Source organism: Ictidomys tridecemlineatus, chromosome X (genome assembly GCF_052094955.1).
Source record: "Ictidomys tridecemlineatus isolate mIctTri1 chromosome X, mIctTri1.hap1, whole genome shotgun sequence".
NCBI lineage: Eukaryota > Metazoa > Chordata > Mammalia > Rodentia > Sciuridae > Ictidomys > Ictidomys tridecemlineatus.
In genome coordinates, this window is record NC_135493.1 from 16,557,122 (window position 1) to 16,573,581 (window position 16,460).

The following is a 16,460-nucleotide window of genomic DNA, read 5'->3' on the forward strand; positions in this document are numbered from 1 at the left end:
GAGAATTTGTCAATAGCAGACTCCCCACGCCACCACCCCCCCAGCAAAAAAACAACAACAACAACAAAAAAAAAACAAACCAGCTATAGAAGTTCTTACAATAAAAAAATGAACCTTAGAGCATAAGGAAGGAAGAAATAACATGATAAGCAAAAATAAGAGTCAATACAATAGGCTTTCTTTTTCCTCTTGTGTTTTCTGTTTGACAGTTGAAACAAAAGTTGTGCCTCACATGTTTCTAAATATTTAGGGAATAGCTAGGCTAATTTTATCATAAATGGAAAAGGATAAAGTAATGTAAAGATTCTATATTTCCCTCGAATTTATACAATAATGACACTGGTATACTGCCTAAGTTATGTATATATAACATCTAGAAAAGTCCCTTACAGATCTATTCAAACAGATATACTCAAAAACACTACAGAAAAATGAAGATGGAATCTTTAAAAATGTCCAAATAACCCAAAACGAGTCAGGAAGATGAAAATAGAGAAATGAAAACCAGAGAAAACAATGAATAAAAATATCAAAATGCAGACTTAAGCCCTAACATATAACAATAATTATATTAAATTATATATTATATATAATATTATATTAGATGTGTAAACATAACAATGAAAAGGCTAAGATTTGCAGAATGGATGAAAAAACATGAATTCAAACATGTTTATAAGAAATTCATTAAAACTTAGTGGTCATAGTCATGTTAAAAATAAAATGTTGGGCCAGATCTGGTGGTACATGCCTATAATCCCAGCAGCTCAGAAGGCTGAGGCAGGAGGATAAAGCTAGCCTCAGAAACTAGCAACTCAGTGAGACCCTGCCTCTCTAGATGAAAGTCAAAAGAGGACTGGGGATGTGGCTCAGTAGTTAAATGCCACTGGGTTCAATCCCCACTACCTATAGATAGACAGATAGATAGATAGATAGATAGATAGATAGATAGATAGATAGATAGATAAATAGATAGATAGATAGATGAAATAATGGAAAAGGAAATCCTACAAACATTAAAGAATAGCAGGATTGGCTATATTAATATCTGATAAAGTGCACTTAGAAGCAAAGAAAATTAGAAGAGATTCATTACAGGAAGAATACACAGCACTTCCAAATGTGAAGGCACCAAATAACAAGCAGAGTTGCAAAGTATTTGAAGCAAAACTTGACGGAAGTGAAAAAGAAACTGACAAATCCATAATTATAGTTGGGGACTTTAAGATTTCTGTCTCAACAAATGCAAGAGCAAGTAGAAAAAGAATGAAAACATAGCAGAACACTAACCAACAGGAACAATTTAACAGCTATAAAATACTCCATCCAGCAACAGTGTACCACACATTATTCTCAAGCATCCATGGAATGTATACCAAGACAGACAATAGCATTTGCCATAAAACAAATGTCAACATATTTAGAAGAATGGATGTCACGCAGTGTGTGTTCTGATCACGATGGTATCAAGCTAGAAACTGCTAATAGAAAAGTAACAGGAAAATTTCAAAATACTTGGAAATCCAACAATACACTTCTAAATAATATATGAGTCAAAGAGTGTCAAGAGATATCAAAAGATATTGAAGTGAATGAAAATGAAATATAGCATATTAAAATTTGACAATTTTCATGTTAAGATTACATCAGTGCTGAGAGAGAAATTTTAAAAATGAAGATTCAAACCAATAATCTAAGATTCTATCCAGAGAATAAAAAAGTATAACAAACCCAAAGAAAGGAAATAGCAACAACAAAAAAGACACCAATGAAACTGAACAAAAGAAAAATGATAAAATTAAGACACAAAATAGCTGTTTCTTTGATAAGATCAATTAAAGGGACAATCCTCTGATGAGACTGACAAAAAAGACATGAGACTCTATTGTCAATACCATGAATGAAATCAGTGATATCCTCATAGAACCACATACCAAAAGAATAGTAAAGGATTACTAAGAACTACCCTCCATACTTAAATGTGACAATTTAGATGAAATGGTCAAATTCCACAGAAACACAACTAACCATTATTCACCCAATGAAATAATCTGAAGAACCTCATGACTCTGAAAGTAATTCAATTAATCATTTAACCCCTGCCAACGGAATATCTAGGCCTAAATAGTTTCACTGAGAAATTCTTTTTGTGGTGGTACTGGAGATTGGACCAAGGAATGTTTTACTTCTTTTTTATTTTTTGAGATGGCATCTCATTAAATTGCTAAGGTGGGCCTCAAACTTGTGAGTTTCCCACCTCAGCTTCCTAAGTAGCTGGGATTACATATGCATGGTATTGTACCTGGCAGTTTCATTGAAATATTCTATCAAATGTTTAAATAATAATAATAAAATATGAATTAAACACAATTTCTTCTAGAAAACCGAATAGGAAGAACAAGTCTCACTTCCTTTTATGAAATTAACAATTAGTCCTCCATATATCTGTGGGTTCCACACAAAAGATTCAAACAAGGATAGGGGTAGGGATTGCATCTGTACTTAACCCATATATTCTATGTTCTTGTCATTATTCCCTAAACAATACAGCATAGCAACTATTTACATAGCACTTACATTGAATTAGGCATTATAAGTAACCTAGACATGATTTTAAATATATATGGAAGAGAGGCATTACAACTGACATCACAGAAATACAATCATTAGAGATTATTATGAATAACTACATGCCAACAAATTTGATAATCTAGAAGAAATTAACAAATTCCTAGACACATACACCTTACCAAGACTGAACCATGAAGAAATAGAAAACTTGAATAGACCAAGAACAAGTAATGGGATTGAATCAGTAAGAAAAAGTCTCCTATCAAGGAAAAGCCCAGGACCAGATGTTTCACTTCTGAGATCTACCAAACATTTAAAGAATTAATACCAATTATTTTAAAATTATTTCAAATAAATTTTGAGGAGCAGGGAATTCTTCCAAATACATTCTACAAGGCCAAAATTACCCAGATATCAAATGCAGACAAGGATACAATAAAAAAAGAAAGTTACAGACCAATATCCTTGGTGAACAGAAACATAAAAATCCTTAACAAACACTAGCAAATTAAATCCAACAGCACATTAAAAAGAGTATTTATCATGATCAAGCAGGAGGAATACAAGGGTGGCTTAACATACCTAAATAAATAAATGCAATCTAACACATCAACAAAATTAAGGACAAAATCCATATGATCATCTAATTAGATGCAGAAAAAGCATCTGATAAATTCAACATCCCATTCATGATAAAAATGTGGAACAAATTATATATGAAAAGAATATACTTCAACATAATAAAGGTCATATGTGATAAGCTGACAGATTACATACCAAGTGGAGTAAAGCTGAATGTTTTCTTTCTAAGCTCTGGAACAAGATGGGGAAGCCCACTTTTACCACTTTTATTCAACATAAAACTAGAAGTACCAGCCAGATAAATCAGGCAAGAAAAATTAAGGGCAACAAATTGGAAAAAAAGGAAATGAAATTGTCACTGTTTGTAGAAGACATGATATATGGAAAACCCTAAAGAGTCCACCAAAAAAAAAAAACCTATTGGAACTAGTAAACAAATCAAGTGAAGCTGCAGCATACAAAATAAACACAGAAAAATTGTAACACTGTCATATCCAATAGCCAATTATCTGAACTGGAAAACAAGAAAGCAATCCCATTTACAATAACTAGAGGGGTGAGGTTGTGGCTGAGAGGTAGAATGCTTTCCTAGTGTGTGTGAGGCACTGGGCTCAATTCTCAGCACCATATAAAAATAATAAATAAAATAAAGGTCCATCTGAAATAGCTAGAAAAAAAGAAATCTCTCCAATTAATTTAGCCAAAGAACTGAAAAAAATCTCTAAATGACACCTATTCAACATTGATGAAAAAATTTAAAGGGACACTTCCCCCCCCAAAAAAATTGAAAGACATCCTGTGTTCATGAATTTGAAGAATTAATATTGTCAAAGTGCCTACACTACTCAAATAATCTACAGATTCACTGCAATCCTTATCAACACACCAATGACATTCTTCACAGAATTAGAGAAAAATAATTTTAAAAATTTGTACGTAATCCCTTAAATTTCTGAATAGCAAAATGAATCTTAAGCAAAAAGAGCAAAGAATGAATGAGGCATTATGCTATCTGACTTCAAAATATACAACAAAGCTATAGTAATCAAATGAGCATGGTATTGGCATAAAAACAAACCAAAGGAATCTGAATAGAGACCTGCACATAAACTCACACATCTACAGCCAATTGATTTTCCATAAGGGTGCTAGAACATTCACACAGCAGAGAAAAGACAATCTGTTCAATAAATGGTGCTGGGAAATTTGGATATCCACATGCAGAAGAATGCAACTAGATTCCTTTCATCAAACCAAAATCTAATTAATGACTTAAATATGAGATCTGAAACTATGAAACTACTAGTAGAGGATATATGGAAAACGCTACAGGACATTGGTATGGGCAAGGATTTTTTGGACAAGACCCCAAAGCACAAGAACCAAAAGCAAAAAACTAGACAAATAAATGGACAAATACATTAAACTAAAATGTTTTTGCACAGTCAAAATGACAATCAACACAATGAAGACACAACCTGCAGAATGGGAGGGGGCAAATATTTGCAAATTGTATATCTGACAAGAGGTTGATATCCAGAAATATAAGGAACTCCAAAACTACAAACAAACAGCCCAATTAAAAATGGGCAACAGACTTGATAAACACTTGCAAGAGATATAGATGACCAACAAGTATTTGAGAAAATTCCCAACAGCACTAATCATCAGAGAAATGCAAAGCAAAACCACATTGAGATAACACCTCATTGCAGTAAGAATGACTCATGTCAAAAAGACAAGCAATACAAGTGCTGATGAGGATGTGGAGAAAAGGGAGCCTTTGCAAATTGTAGGGGGAGAATGTAAATTGCTATAGTCATTTTGAAAAACAGTACAGAAGTTCCTTGAAAAATTTTCTTTTAAATTAAAATAGAACTACCATATGATCCAGCAATCTTACTACTGGATATGTATCTAAAGGAAATGAAATCAATATATTGAAGAGATACCTGCACTCCCATGTTTACTGCAGCAGTATTCACAGTTGTCAAGAAATCAAAGTTACTTACATGTCCATCAACTGATGAATAGATAAAAAAAATGAATCTGGAATTCCTGAAGATGGCAAAGTAAAGGAGGTTGCTTTCCAAGCTGCTCCATGGCATGAGACCAGGAAAACAGGTAAACAGATTCTCAGTGAGGTGAGTGAGAGGGATTATACTGGGATTTAGACAGTAGACTCCCAGAACAGCTTAGGGACTTAGAAGGTTAGATATAATAAAATAGAAGAAGAAAACCCACCACTGGCAGCAGTGGCCACCAGAGCTGATCCACCACAGGTAAAGCAGGGAAGAAGACTAAGAGAACCTACATTTCAGGTGACATGGTGGCATGTCTTGATACAGAAAAAGAGATCAAGGACACTGTCTGACTGATCCAGAGAGTGAGCTAAACCATATGCTGGTGCAGGAAAGATGCTCCTTATCTACTGGCTGTCCATGGAGATGAGGCAGATGTCATTTTTCCCACCATGCTATGGTGGCTGGTGGTTATGGGAACAAGTTCAGGAGCCCAGGCCTGTGTCATCCAAGCTGGGTCCAAGAATCAGACTGGGCAGATGCCTACCACATGATTCGGAGTGTTCATAGTTGACCAGGATAAATTCAGGCCTGGAAAGTGTTTTACCCAGGAAAATACAGGTCATTGAGACTTGAGAGATCCCAGGTCCTTTCCACCCTTTGGGTTTGGTGGCTAGCTGGAATGGGCTGAGAATTCGATCAAGCAGGTAGGTATGCTTGGGGACCGGACCCAGGAGACCAGGAAGGACGGCATCCACAGGTGGCAGAGGGGGTGAAAGATTACCTACTCTGCCACACAAATGGAACCTAGTGGGGACTCATGGGACCAGGATCCTAGAATGGGTTTCTATCCACATATCAGATAAAGTGGACTTCAAGCCAAAGTTAATCAGAAGGGACAAAGAAGGTCATTTCATACTGCTTAAGGGAATTTATACATCAACAAGATCAGTCATAAATATTTATGCCCCTACATACATCAAACAAACCCTTGTGAATATCAAGAATCTAAGAGACCACAACACAATAATACTGGGTGACTTTACCACCCCTCTCTCATCCCTGGATGGATCTTTGAAACAAAAACTAAATAAAGAAGCTATACAACCAAAATATAATTAATGATTTAGAGTTGAATGACTGAATACACTTTCTTCTTAGGATTGCCTGGATCATTTTCTAAAATAGACCACATCTTAGGCCACAAAGCAACTCTTAGCAAATACAAAAAATAGGGATAATACCTTGCATTCTATCAGATTGTAATGGAAAAATTAGAAATCAATGATAAAGTTAACAAGGTTAAATGAGAACTCTGGTATGTAGAAGCTCACCCACAACAAGGGGGTAAAAATAGAAGTTCACTGGATTAGACAAAGGGGAATTAAGGGAAGGGAAGGGTGATAGGAATAGGAAAGACAGAGGAAGGAATCTGACACAGCTTTCCTATGTACATTTATGAATACATCAAAGTGAATCTCAACATTGTGTACATTGACAAGACTGGGATACTAATTAGAATAAGATATATTACATGTTCGTATGAATATATCAAAATAGATTCTACTGCCATGGGTAACTAAAAAGAAAAAAATATGTGGTACTTCAACACAATGGAATATTATTCATTTGTGAAAAAGAATGAAATCCTGTTATGCTAAATGAAATAAACCAAACACAGAATGCCAAGTTTGATATAATCTCCCTCATGTGGAATCTAAATGTTGACTTCATAGAAGTTGAGAGTAGAATGGTAGTTTCAAGACCCTTGGGAAAGCAAGGGTGGGGGGAATAGAGAGCTGGGGAGAAATTGATCAACAGGTACCAAGTTATAGTGAGATAAGAGTAAGAAGCTGTGCTGTGCTATTGCACAGTAGGGTGAATACAGATAACTATAATGTACTACTTATTTCAAAAAGTTAGAAGAAAGGATTTTGAATGTTTTTTAGCAAAAAGAAATAATAAATGTCTGAGGACATGTTTGCCCTGATTTATACAATATACAATGCATACATGCATGGAAACATCACATAATGCCCAAAATTATGTATTATTTTTGTTTTTATTTACCAGTCATAAGTAGACTATAAAAACAAAATAAAGTGCATGGGATGATATGGGTAGGTTACATGTACTTTACTACAATACACCAGGGACTTGAGTAGCTATAGATTTTAGTATTTGTGTGTGTGTTGGGGGGGTGGGGGATAGTGAAAGATGCTTGTATTATTCAATACCTAAACCAAAACAATACAAAATAATAAAGAAAACTATAGACTAGTATCTCTCATGAATGTAAGTACAAAAATACTTTAAAAAAAAGTAACCAAATAGAACTCAATAAGATTTAAAAGAACGATATGCCATGACCAATGGGGTTTATTTCAGGAATACAAATCTGGTTCAATATTCCAAAACCAATCAGTATAATCACGTGGTCATGTTAATTGATAAAAGACATTTGAAAGAACTTCAGCACTTATTCATGATTTTAAAAAAATATTTATTTTTTAGTTGTTTTTGGACACAGTACCTTTATTTATTTATTCTTTTTTGAGAGAGAGAGAGAGAGAGAGAGAGAGAGAGAGAGAGAGAGAGAGAGAGAGAAAATCTTTATTGTAGATGGACACAACACAATGCCTTTATTTTTATGTGGTACTGAGAATTGAACCCGGGTCCCGCCCGTGCTAGGCGAGCACTCTACTGCTGAGCCACAATCCCAGCCCTATTTATTTATTCTTATGTGGTGCTGAGGATTGATCCCAGGGCTTCATGCATGCTAGGCAAGCACTCCACTGCTAAGCCACAACCCCAGCCCCCTTATTCATGATTTTTAAAACTCAAAAAATAAGACTGGAGGTTAACATCTACAACCTGATTAAGAGCATTTATAAAAACATATTTCACAATGAACAAAATGAATGCTTTATCCCATAAGACTGGGAACAAGGCATGGCTGCCTGTTCTTACCATTACTATTCCAGAGTTCAATACAGCAAGAAAAGGAAATAAATGGTAAATAGATCAGATGGGACAAGGTAAAATTGTCTCCATTTGCAGATGACATGAATGTCTCCATAGAAAACTCCCAGGGATCTACAAAATGCTCCTACAACTTGAAAGTGAGTTAAGGGAGGTTCCAGGATACAATATACACATTAAAAAGTCAATTGCATTTCTATATACCACCAATGAACATGTGGATGCCAACATTCAAAATACAATACCATTTGTAATTGTATTACAAATGAAATACAAAAAAAAACTGAAATACTTTGATGGAAATCTAACAGAATATGCACGGTACTTGAATGACAAACACTGCCCAAAGAAGATCCACATCAATCTTTGCAAGCCACATATCTGACCACAGACTGATATCTCCATCATATGGAGATCTCTACAAACTCTGCACTAATGAAAGCAAACTACCCAAGTAAATATAAGCAAAAGTCAGTTCACCAAATAGGATATACAGATGGTATATAAACATATTGGAGAGATGATCAATATAATTCACCATTAGAAAAATGCAAATTAAAACCACAATCTGTATCAACATACACCTATTGGAATGGCTTAAAACAACAAGAAATAAGTAAATAAATTACCACCAACAAAGTTTGGTGAGGATGCAGAGAAACTGGATCATTCATACACTGATCATGGAAATATAATCTGGTAGAGGTGCTTTGAAAACACTTAGGCAGTTTCTTAAGTAACTAAACATACAACTACCACTAGATTGTAGTTCTGCATATTTATGCGGTAGAAATAAAGATGCTCAAGTTCACAGAAAAACTGTGCATAAATGTTTATAGTAGCTTCATTCACCACAACACTTCATTCAAAAGTATAGACAGCTAAGATGCCCTTCAATGGCTACTATAAGCTAAGAGGCCCTTCAATGGCTACTATACAAAATGTGATATACCCATGACAAGATTTATTATTCAGCATTAAAAAGAAACAAACTATTGATTCATACAATAACCTGGATTAATCTCTAGAAAATAATGTTGAGTGAAAAAAATCCAGTCCTATAAGATCACATACTAACTGATTCTATTTATATACCATTCTTGATATGATAAAATTATAGCAATGTAGAATATATTAGTGGTTGCCAGTAGTTAAGGAGGGGTGGGGACAAGATGAAGGGTAGAACTACAAAAGGGCCACATGAGGGCGCCTTGTGGTGATGAAAATGTTCTGCATCTTGACTATCAATGCAGTATCATGGTTGTGATAATGTACTATAGTTTTGCAAATAATCTAATTGGAAAATATGGGTAAAGAATATATGAGGGTCTTTATATAATTTATTTTTAAAATTGTTTAAAACCATGAAATATTTACTATCTTAACCATTTTAAGTGTACAATTCAATAGGGTTAACTATTTTCACATTGTTGTGCAACAGATCTGTAGAGTTTTTATATCTTACAAAACTGAAACAACTCCTCATTCCTCCCTCCCCAGCCTGTTTTTAAGAATGTGATACCTCATATAAGTGGAATCACACAGTATGCCTTTTTGTGAATGTCATTTTGCATAAGTTCATCCAGGTTCATCTATTTTGTAGCATGTGATTTATTTTTCCTTTTTCAAATTCGAATAATAGGCCATTGTATGTATACATCAAATTTTCTTTCTTTCTGTGCTGGGGATCAAAGGCACAGCCTCTGTTTGTGCTATACCTCTAAGCTACACCACATTTCCTTTATCCATTCATCCATCAACAGACACTTGGGTTGTTTTCATTTCCTGGCTATTGTGAATAATGATGCAATGAATGCAGATGAATAATTGTATCTTCAAAATCCTGGATTAAATATTTTTGGATATATACCCAGAAATAGGAATGCTACATCATATGATAATTCTATTTTTAATAGTCTGAGGAATCTACCTACTGTTGTCCATAATAGTTATGTCATTTTATATTCCTAGGGACAGTGCACAAGGATTCTAATTTCTCCACATCCTCACCAGCACTTTTTTTAATCATAGTAATTTTAATGAAGTAATAGCTTATGGTAGCTTTTATTTGTATTTCTCCAATGATTAGTGATGTTGAGTGCTTTTTCATATGCTTGTTGGCCATTTGTATACATCTTTGTAGAAATGCCTATTTTTCATTGGGATATTTGTTGTTCTTATTGTTGAACTGTAGGAGTTCTTTATATAGTTTGGATATTAAACCCTTATGAGATATATGATTTGCAAATATTTCCCCATTCCACAGGCTACCTTTTCAAAGTATTGATTGTGTCCTTTGATATAGAGAGTTTTTAGAGGAAACTTTTGGAAGTGATGGATAGGTTTACATCATAAACTGTGGTATGGTTTCATGGTTGTACACCTATCTCCAAACTCATCAAGTTGTATACTTTAAATATGCACAGCTTTTGTATGTCAATCAACAATCAATAGCATGGATCAAAAAAGTACGCTTAAAAATAGAAAAAAAATACAATTAACAGTGTTAAGTGAAGATTAACTGGTCTAATCTCTCTAATAATGGAAACTTAGAAAAAGGAAAAATAAATATAAAAGATAGATTATCTTATTGGCAGTTTTATGCATCTCCAAGACATAACCTACATTTTGTATTACTGACAACAACTCTTGGAAAGAAGTTTTTGTGTTTTTTTTTTCAGATTGGACTAAGAAATAATGTCACTAGACTGTGCAAAACAATCATGCTACTGTATTTATGAAGACCCGTTCTTAAACTTCTTAACATTTTAAAGTACTACTTTTTCAGTACTCAATGTGTACTATTTATAGTATGTAAAGTCTTATACTTGTAATGATCAAACTTAGTAAAGATTTGACCCTTTGTATAAAAACTTTATAACGATTGATCCTTTTCACAAAATTGAAAAATCCCACCAAACAAAATTTCTTACAACTTTATGACTAAACAGACACCATGAAGTGTCTATAACTCTAAATAGATATAGCTCTTCAAATGAGAAAAAAATCTCCACACATTTTCATTAGTCTCTGAGTAACAAGTGCTTGAAAAATGTCAGCATTTTTCCATGGAAACCATAGCTCTATAACCACAGTGACTGCAGAATTCACTCTTGTTATCTAACTTCCTGCCTTGCCTAAAACAGAGACCTCAAGAGCACTTAATATTCTGAGGAAAAAAGAGTGTAAGCCAATACCCTAAAGGAAGTCCAATTTTTTTTCATTTATTAATTTACTATCAAATACATATTTTACTGATGGATTTGAATTATACATAATAATATGAATCATTATGGCCATTATTTGTACATGCACATAACATAATTTGATAAATTTCATTCCCGTGTACTTTTCTTTTCTGTTCCCTTCACCTCATCCACTAGCTCTACTGTATGAATTCCCCTTCTATTTCTATTATTATTATTATTATTATTTTAATTGGCATATTGTAATTATGTATAAAACTTCATTCATTGTAATATATTTGTACATGCACAAAGTATAATTTGTTCAATTTCATTCCCAGTACTTCCCATTCCCTCCCTTTCTCCCTCCCTATTGATTCCCTTCCTCAACTCTCCTGGTCTCCCCTCTATTTTCAGTAGATCATTCTTTTTACTCCTTTTCTTTCTTTCTTCCTCTCATCTCTACCCCTCCCACACCTAGCTTCCACATATGAGAAAAACATTTGACCCTTAACTTTCTGAGTCTGGCTTTATTTCAACCAGCTTGATGTTTTCCAGTTTCATCCACTTGCCAGCAATTAACATAAGTTAGTTCTTTATGGCTCAGTAAAACTCCATTGTGTATACATACCACATATATATGCCACTTTTTCTCAATGCATTCATCTGTTGAGAGGCACTTTTCCATTTCTGGCTATTGAGAATTGTGCTGCTATAAATATTGTTGTGGATGTATCCCTACAGTATGCTGATGTTAGATCTTGTGGATATATACCGAGGAGTGGGATAACTGTGTCATTTGGTGGCTCAACTCCTAGTCTTCTGAGTAACCTCCTTACCGATTTCCAGAGTGGTTGTACTAATTTGCAACCCTACCCCACATCCTTGCCAGCAATTACTATTTTGTATTCATGATGATTGCTATTCTGACTAGAGTGAGAAGAAATTTCAGGGTAGTTTCCATTTGTACTTCCTTGATTGCTAAAGATGTTGAACATTTTCTCATATATTTGTTGGCCATTTGTAGTTCTTCTCCGAAATGTCTGTTTAGGTCACTTGCCCATTTATTTATTGGGTTATTTGATTTCCATTGTTAAGGTTTTCTTAATTCTTTATATATTCTAGATATTGATCCCCTGGAGGAATAGTATCTGGCAAACACTTTCTCCCAATCTGTAGGCTCTCTCTTGACCCTCTTAATCTTTTCCTTTACTGTGTGGAAGCTTTTAATTTGATGCTATCCTACATAGTGAATATGGTTTTGTTTTATTTTTTTTTCTTGAGCTTTAGGACTCTTACTAAGGAAGTCAGTGCCTGGGCCAATCTGACAGAGGGTTGACCCTATGTTTTCTTCTGGCAATTGTAGTGTTTCTGTTCTAATTCCTTTGTCTTCAATCCACTTTGAGTTGGCTTTTGTGAAGAGTGAGAGATAGGGATCTAGTTTCATTCTTGTACATGTGAATATCCAGTTTTCCAGCACTATTGTTAAAAATATCTAGCACTATTGTTAAAAAAGCTATGTTTTCTCCAACATATGCTGTTGGTACCTTTCTTTTTGAGTATCAAATGACTATCTATGTGGATTTGTCCTGTGTCTTCTATTGTATTACATTGGCCTTTATTTCGGTTTTGATGCCAGACCATGCTGTTTTTATTACTATAGCTCTGTAGTATAATTTGAGATCAGGTATTATGATGCATCCAGCACCATTTTCTTACTCAGGAATTGAAAACCCTATTTTCTGAAGAAAATTCTTAGAAGGTCAATCACAATTATTTTTTGGCCCAAGCCAGTTTACAAAAAAGGCCAGGTACATTTTAAAAATGAAGAGGAGGATTTCATTGGGGCTTGCTACCTCAAGAACAGCATAATAATCACACAGCAGAGGTCAGGTATCTATTCTATTTGATGTACAATCAATAAAAAGAAAAAAAATCCAGAAAATATGCAAATTCTATCCTTTCAAATCAATTTTTATACTTTTATTTATTCTGATATCAAGTATTATTTGGTTAATTTGAAATACTTAATTCATATCTACTTTTTGCTGTATTTTAAAGATGATTAAATGACATATTTTACTTACCTAAAAGAGGAAGTAAAACTGGGTAGTTGTAAGGCATCACAAAGAGGTTCACACAAGTTAAAGTTGTACTAGCTTTTAAATAACCAAATGGATATCCAAGTTCATTGTATTTTCCACTACTAGTAACAAATACCTGAAAAGAACATGAATTAATGTACAGTTAATACAATAATAATTTTATGTAAAGCCAAACTCATAGGAACATTTCATAGCAACATCTGTGGCACAGTTTAATTCAAGCTTAAAAATAGTATAGTGCTTTTAGCCTATGGTTAAGTCATAATATATGACACTAAATATGAATGTTGAGATTATAATTTTTCCATATATTACATTAAGAAATTAAACAATGGGCAGGGGTTGTAGCTCAGCAGTAGAGTGCTCGCTTTGCATGTGTGAGGCCCTAGGTTCAATCCTTAGGACCACATAAAAAAATAAATAAAAATAAAAATATCATGTCCATCTACAACTAAAAAAAATTTTTAAAAAATAAAAAGAAAAAAATGAAACAAAACTATGCAATAACCATTCAGAGACCACAGGCCACATCAACAATGTACAAATATTTACTTGATTAGTACAATGGAAAAATAAGGCTGAAATACCATTAAATGATAACAGACATTAAAACAAATTAACTGCTCAAAAGAACAAGTAGTGATTAGGGTAGACTTCTAGGAAAATGGAACATGGTTCCATGCCTAAAGCAGCAATTACAAAAACAAAGCCCATTTAAAAGATGTGTGAACAGTCCTCATATATACTACTATTAACTTGCTCTATTTCTCTTCACTGTCCCATTCCACTACCCAGGTATTCATTTTTCACTTGATAAACATTTTTTTAGTAACCTATTATAAGGCAGGCACTGTTGCAGATAATTATAAGGCAGCAAGGAGATGCTTTGATTCAATCTGGAAGGCATTTTTCTCCTCTAAGGTACACTGCTAGAGCAAACATTCAATAAAGATTAAAACATTAATCTTATCCCACATGACTATCTTCTTATTCCTTATTGATATCTTTGGGATATATATTATCATCCCCTGTACACTTCATTGTGCTGTGCCAGAGTCCTCTAGCTACTATGCTTTCTGTGTTCCGTGTTCATATTCTTTGGTCCAAATCAGGACACCAGTATATACTTGTAGAGATACCACGTTTTTTTCCCCAAAGTCTTTTGGCAGGATCACTTAAGACAAAGTCAAAACCTGATGTTAGTAACATCTATTTATCTTGCTAGCTCTTGGTACCAGCAATATCACCTACCTAAGAATTCACTAAATTCTTGTTTTATTTAGTAATTACGAAGAACATATCTTTTTCCATGTGACTTAAAGCTCCACAAAGCATGAGCTGTGCTAAATCACAATTCAAGATTTTGTGTTATGTTTTGAACTTCAATATAAATGTACAACTGTAATTAACCATGCTAGATTTTATTCCCTGTGTGTGTACATTAGAAGAAGGGGAAAATTCATCATGAAAGATAAAAAAAAATTTATATACATATAGCAGTCAGGGGCCAGACCAGTGATTACCATGAAAGGAAAAGCACTGTTTTGGGTTTTATTTCTCTTCTACCCTTACTTTCTCCATCCCTTTCTCTGCTTTGTATAAAACCCTTAACTTTTTCTAAATTTATTATCACTCACAAATTTAGATTGCTAGAAGAAAACAGGGTCTTTAGAGGCTATCTAGTTCAGAGAAAGTAAGTGCCCAGTACAAGGCCACATAGTTGGTGGCAGAGCTAGGGTTAGAATCCACTCTCACGATGGTTTTGCCAAACCTTCTGGCTCCTGATTTATTTTATTCTTTTTCACTCCTAATAATTCATCACATTAAAAATACTCTAAAACAAAGTAACATAACATCAGGATAAAGGACTATGGTATATTTGAGGGTCTGTGCAGTAATGAATACTGGATTTCTTAAGTTTCATGGGAGAAGGTGTACAAGGAATGTACTATATAGAAAAAATGTTTTATTTTAAGGGAAAAGTGTCATTTGTAACTTTATTTGCATTTGTTGTAAAAATGCTTTACAACCTTTGAATTCAAGCTTCTCATATTTATTTTAAGCAATCTATTATCCATATCTCTACCTTTCTAACATTTTGGGGGATAAATTATAAGTGTATGATTAAATGAATGTTTACAAAGTGGATGTATATATGCAAACAGCACCCAGGTAAAGAAACAGAACACAGGGCCTGGGGATGTGGCTCAAGCGGTAGCGCGCTCGCCTGGCATGCGTGCGGCCCAGGTTCGATCCTCAGCACCACAAACCAACAAAGATGTTGTGTCCGCCGAGAACTAATAAATAAATATTAAGAATTCTCTCTCTCTCTCACTCTGTCTCCTCTCTCTCTTAAAAAAAAATAAAGAAACAGAACACAACTAGAAACATCCTCCTGTCCTTTTCCAGTTACTACCCTGCTGCCCCAACAAGAACCACTATCCTGACTTATAACAGAGTAAGGCAACTTTAACCCTTTTGAATATTAAGTGGAATTATATAATAATATGTAATAATTTTTGTCTGGCTTCTTTTGCTCAATATTATGTTTCTGATATTGTTCTGTTTCTTGAACTCTTAAATCTTTGCTTCGACCCTGTTCCCTTTTTTGCTGTTTTAAGCATCTTGGTGAATTCAATAAGCTTACAGACAGAGAACTAGTAACAATAATGTCATATTTTAGGATGAAACAGATGGAAATCTGAAAATGCTCTTGCACCAACAGAACTTAAAAATCAGTGATTATAAATGGCTCTGTAGTTTAGAAATAGAACAAACATCTTTACGGTGCAGAATTTTTGTTGAATACAAATAAAAAGACTATGTGACTACTATGTCCAGATTTTTACAAATCAAACTCCACAGGTGACTATTAACCAATCAGCAAGTCTTTCCAACTGAACCATAATACTCAGAAGAGCCAGAGTATGATATCTGTCTCATCCACACAAAATCCCAAAACATACAGAGTGTGGTTTGTATTATAAGAAGAGTCTATTATATTATACTAATAT

The 16,460-nt window shown here is 34.0% G+C and overlaps 1 protein-coding gene across 8 annotated transcripts in view; it reads right to left on the reverse strand.

Moving 5' to 3' along the window:
- Positions 1-16,460, reverse strand: part of Ints6l (integrator complex subunit 6 like) — a 64,497-nt gene that overhangs the window by 18,588 nt on the left and 29,449 nt on the right. For all 8 annotated transcript variants that reach the window (XM_040286010.2, XM_021726290.3, XM_021726292.3 and 5 more), the window contains one exon: positions 13,429-13,561. In XM_040286010.2, coding sequence (XP_040141944.2) covers positions 13,429-13,561 — 133 coding nt within the window. The remainder of the gene's footprint in view (positions 1-13,428; positions 13,562-16,460) is intronic.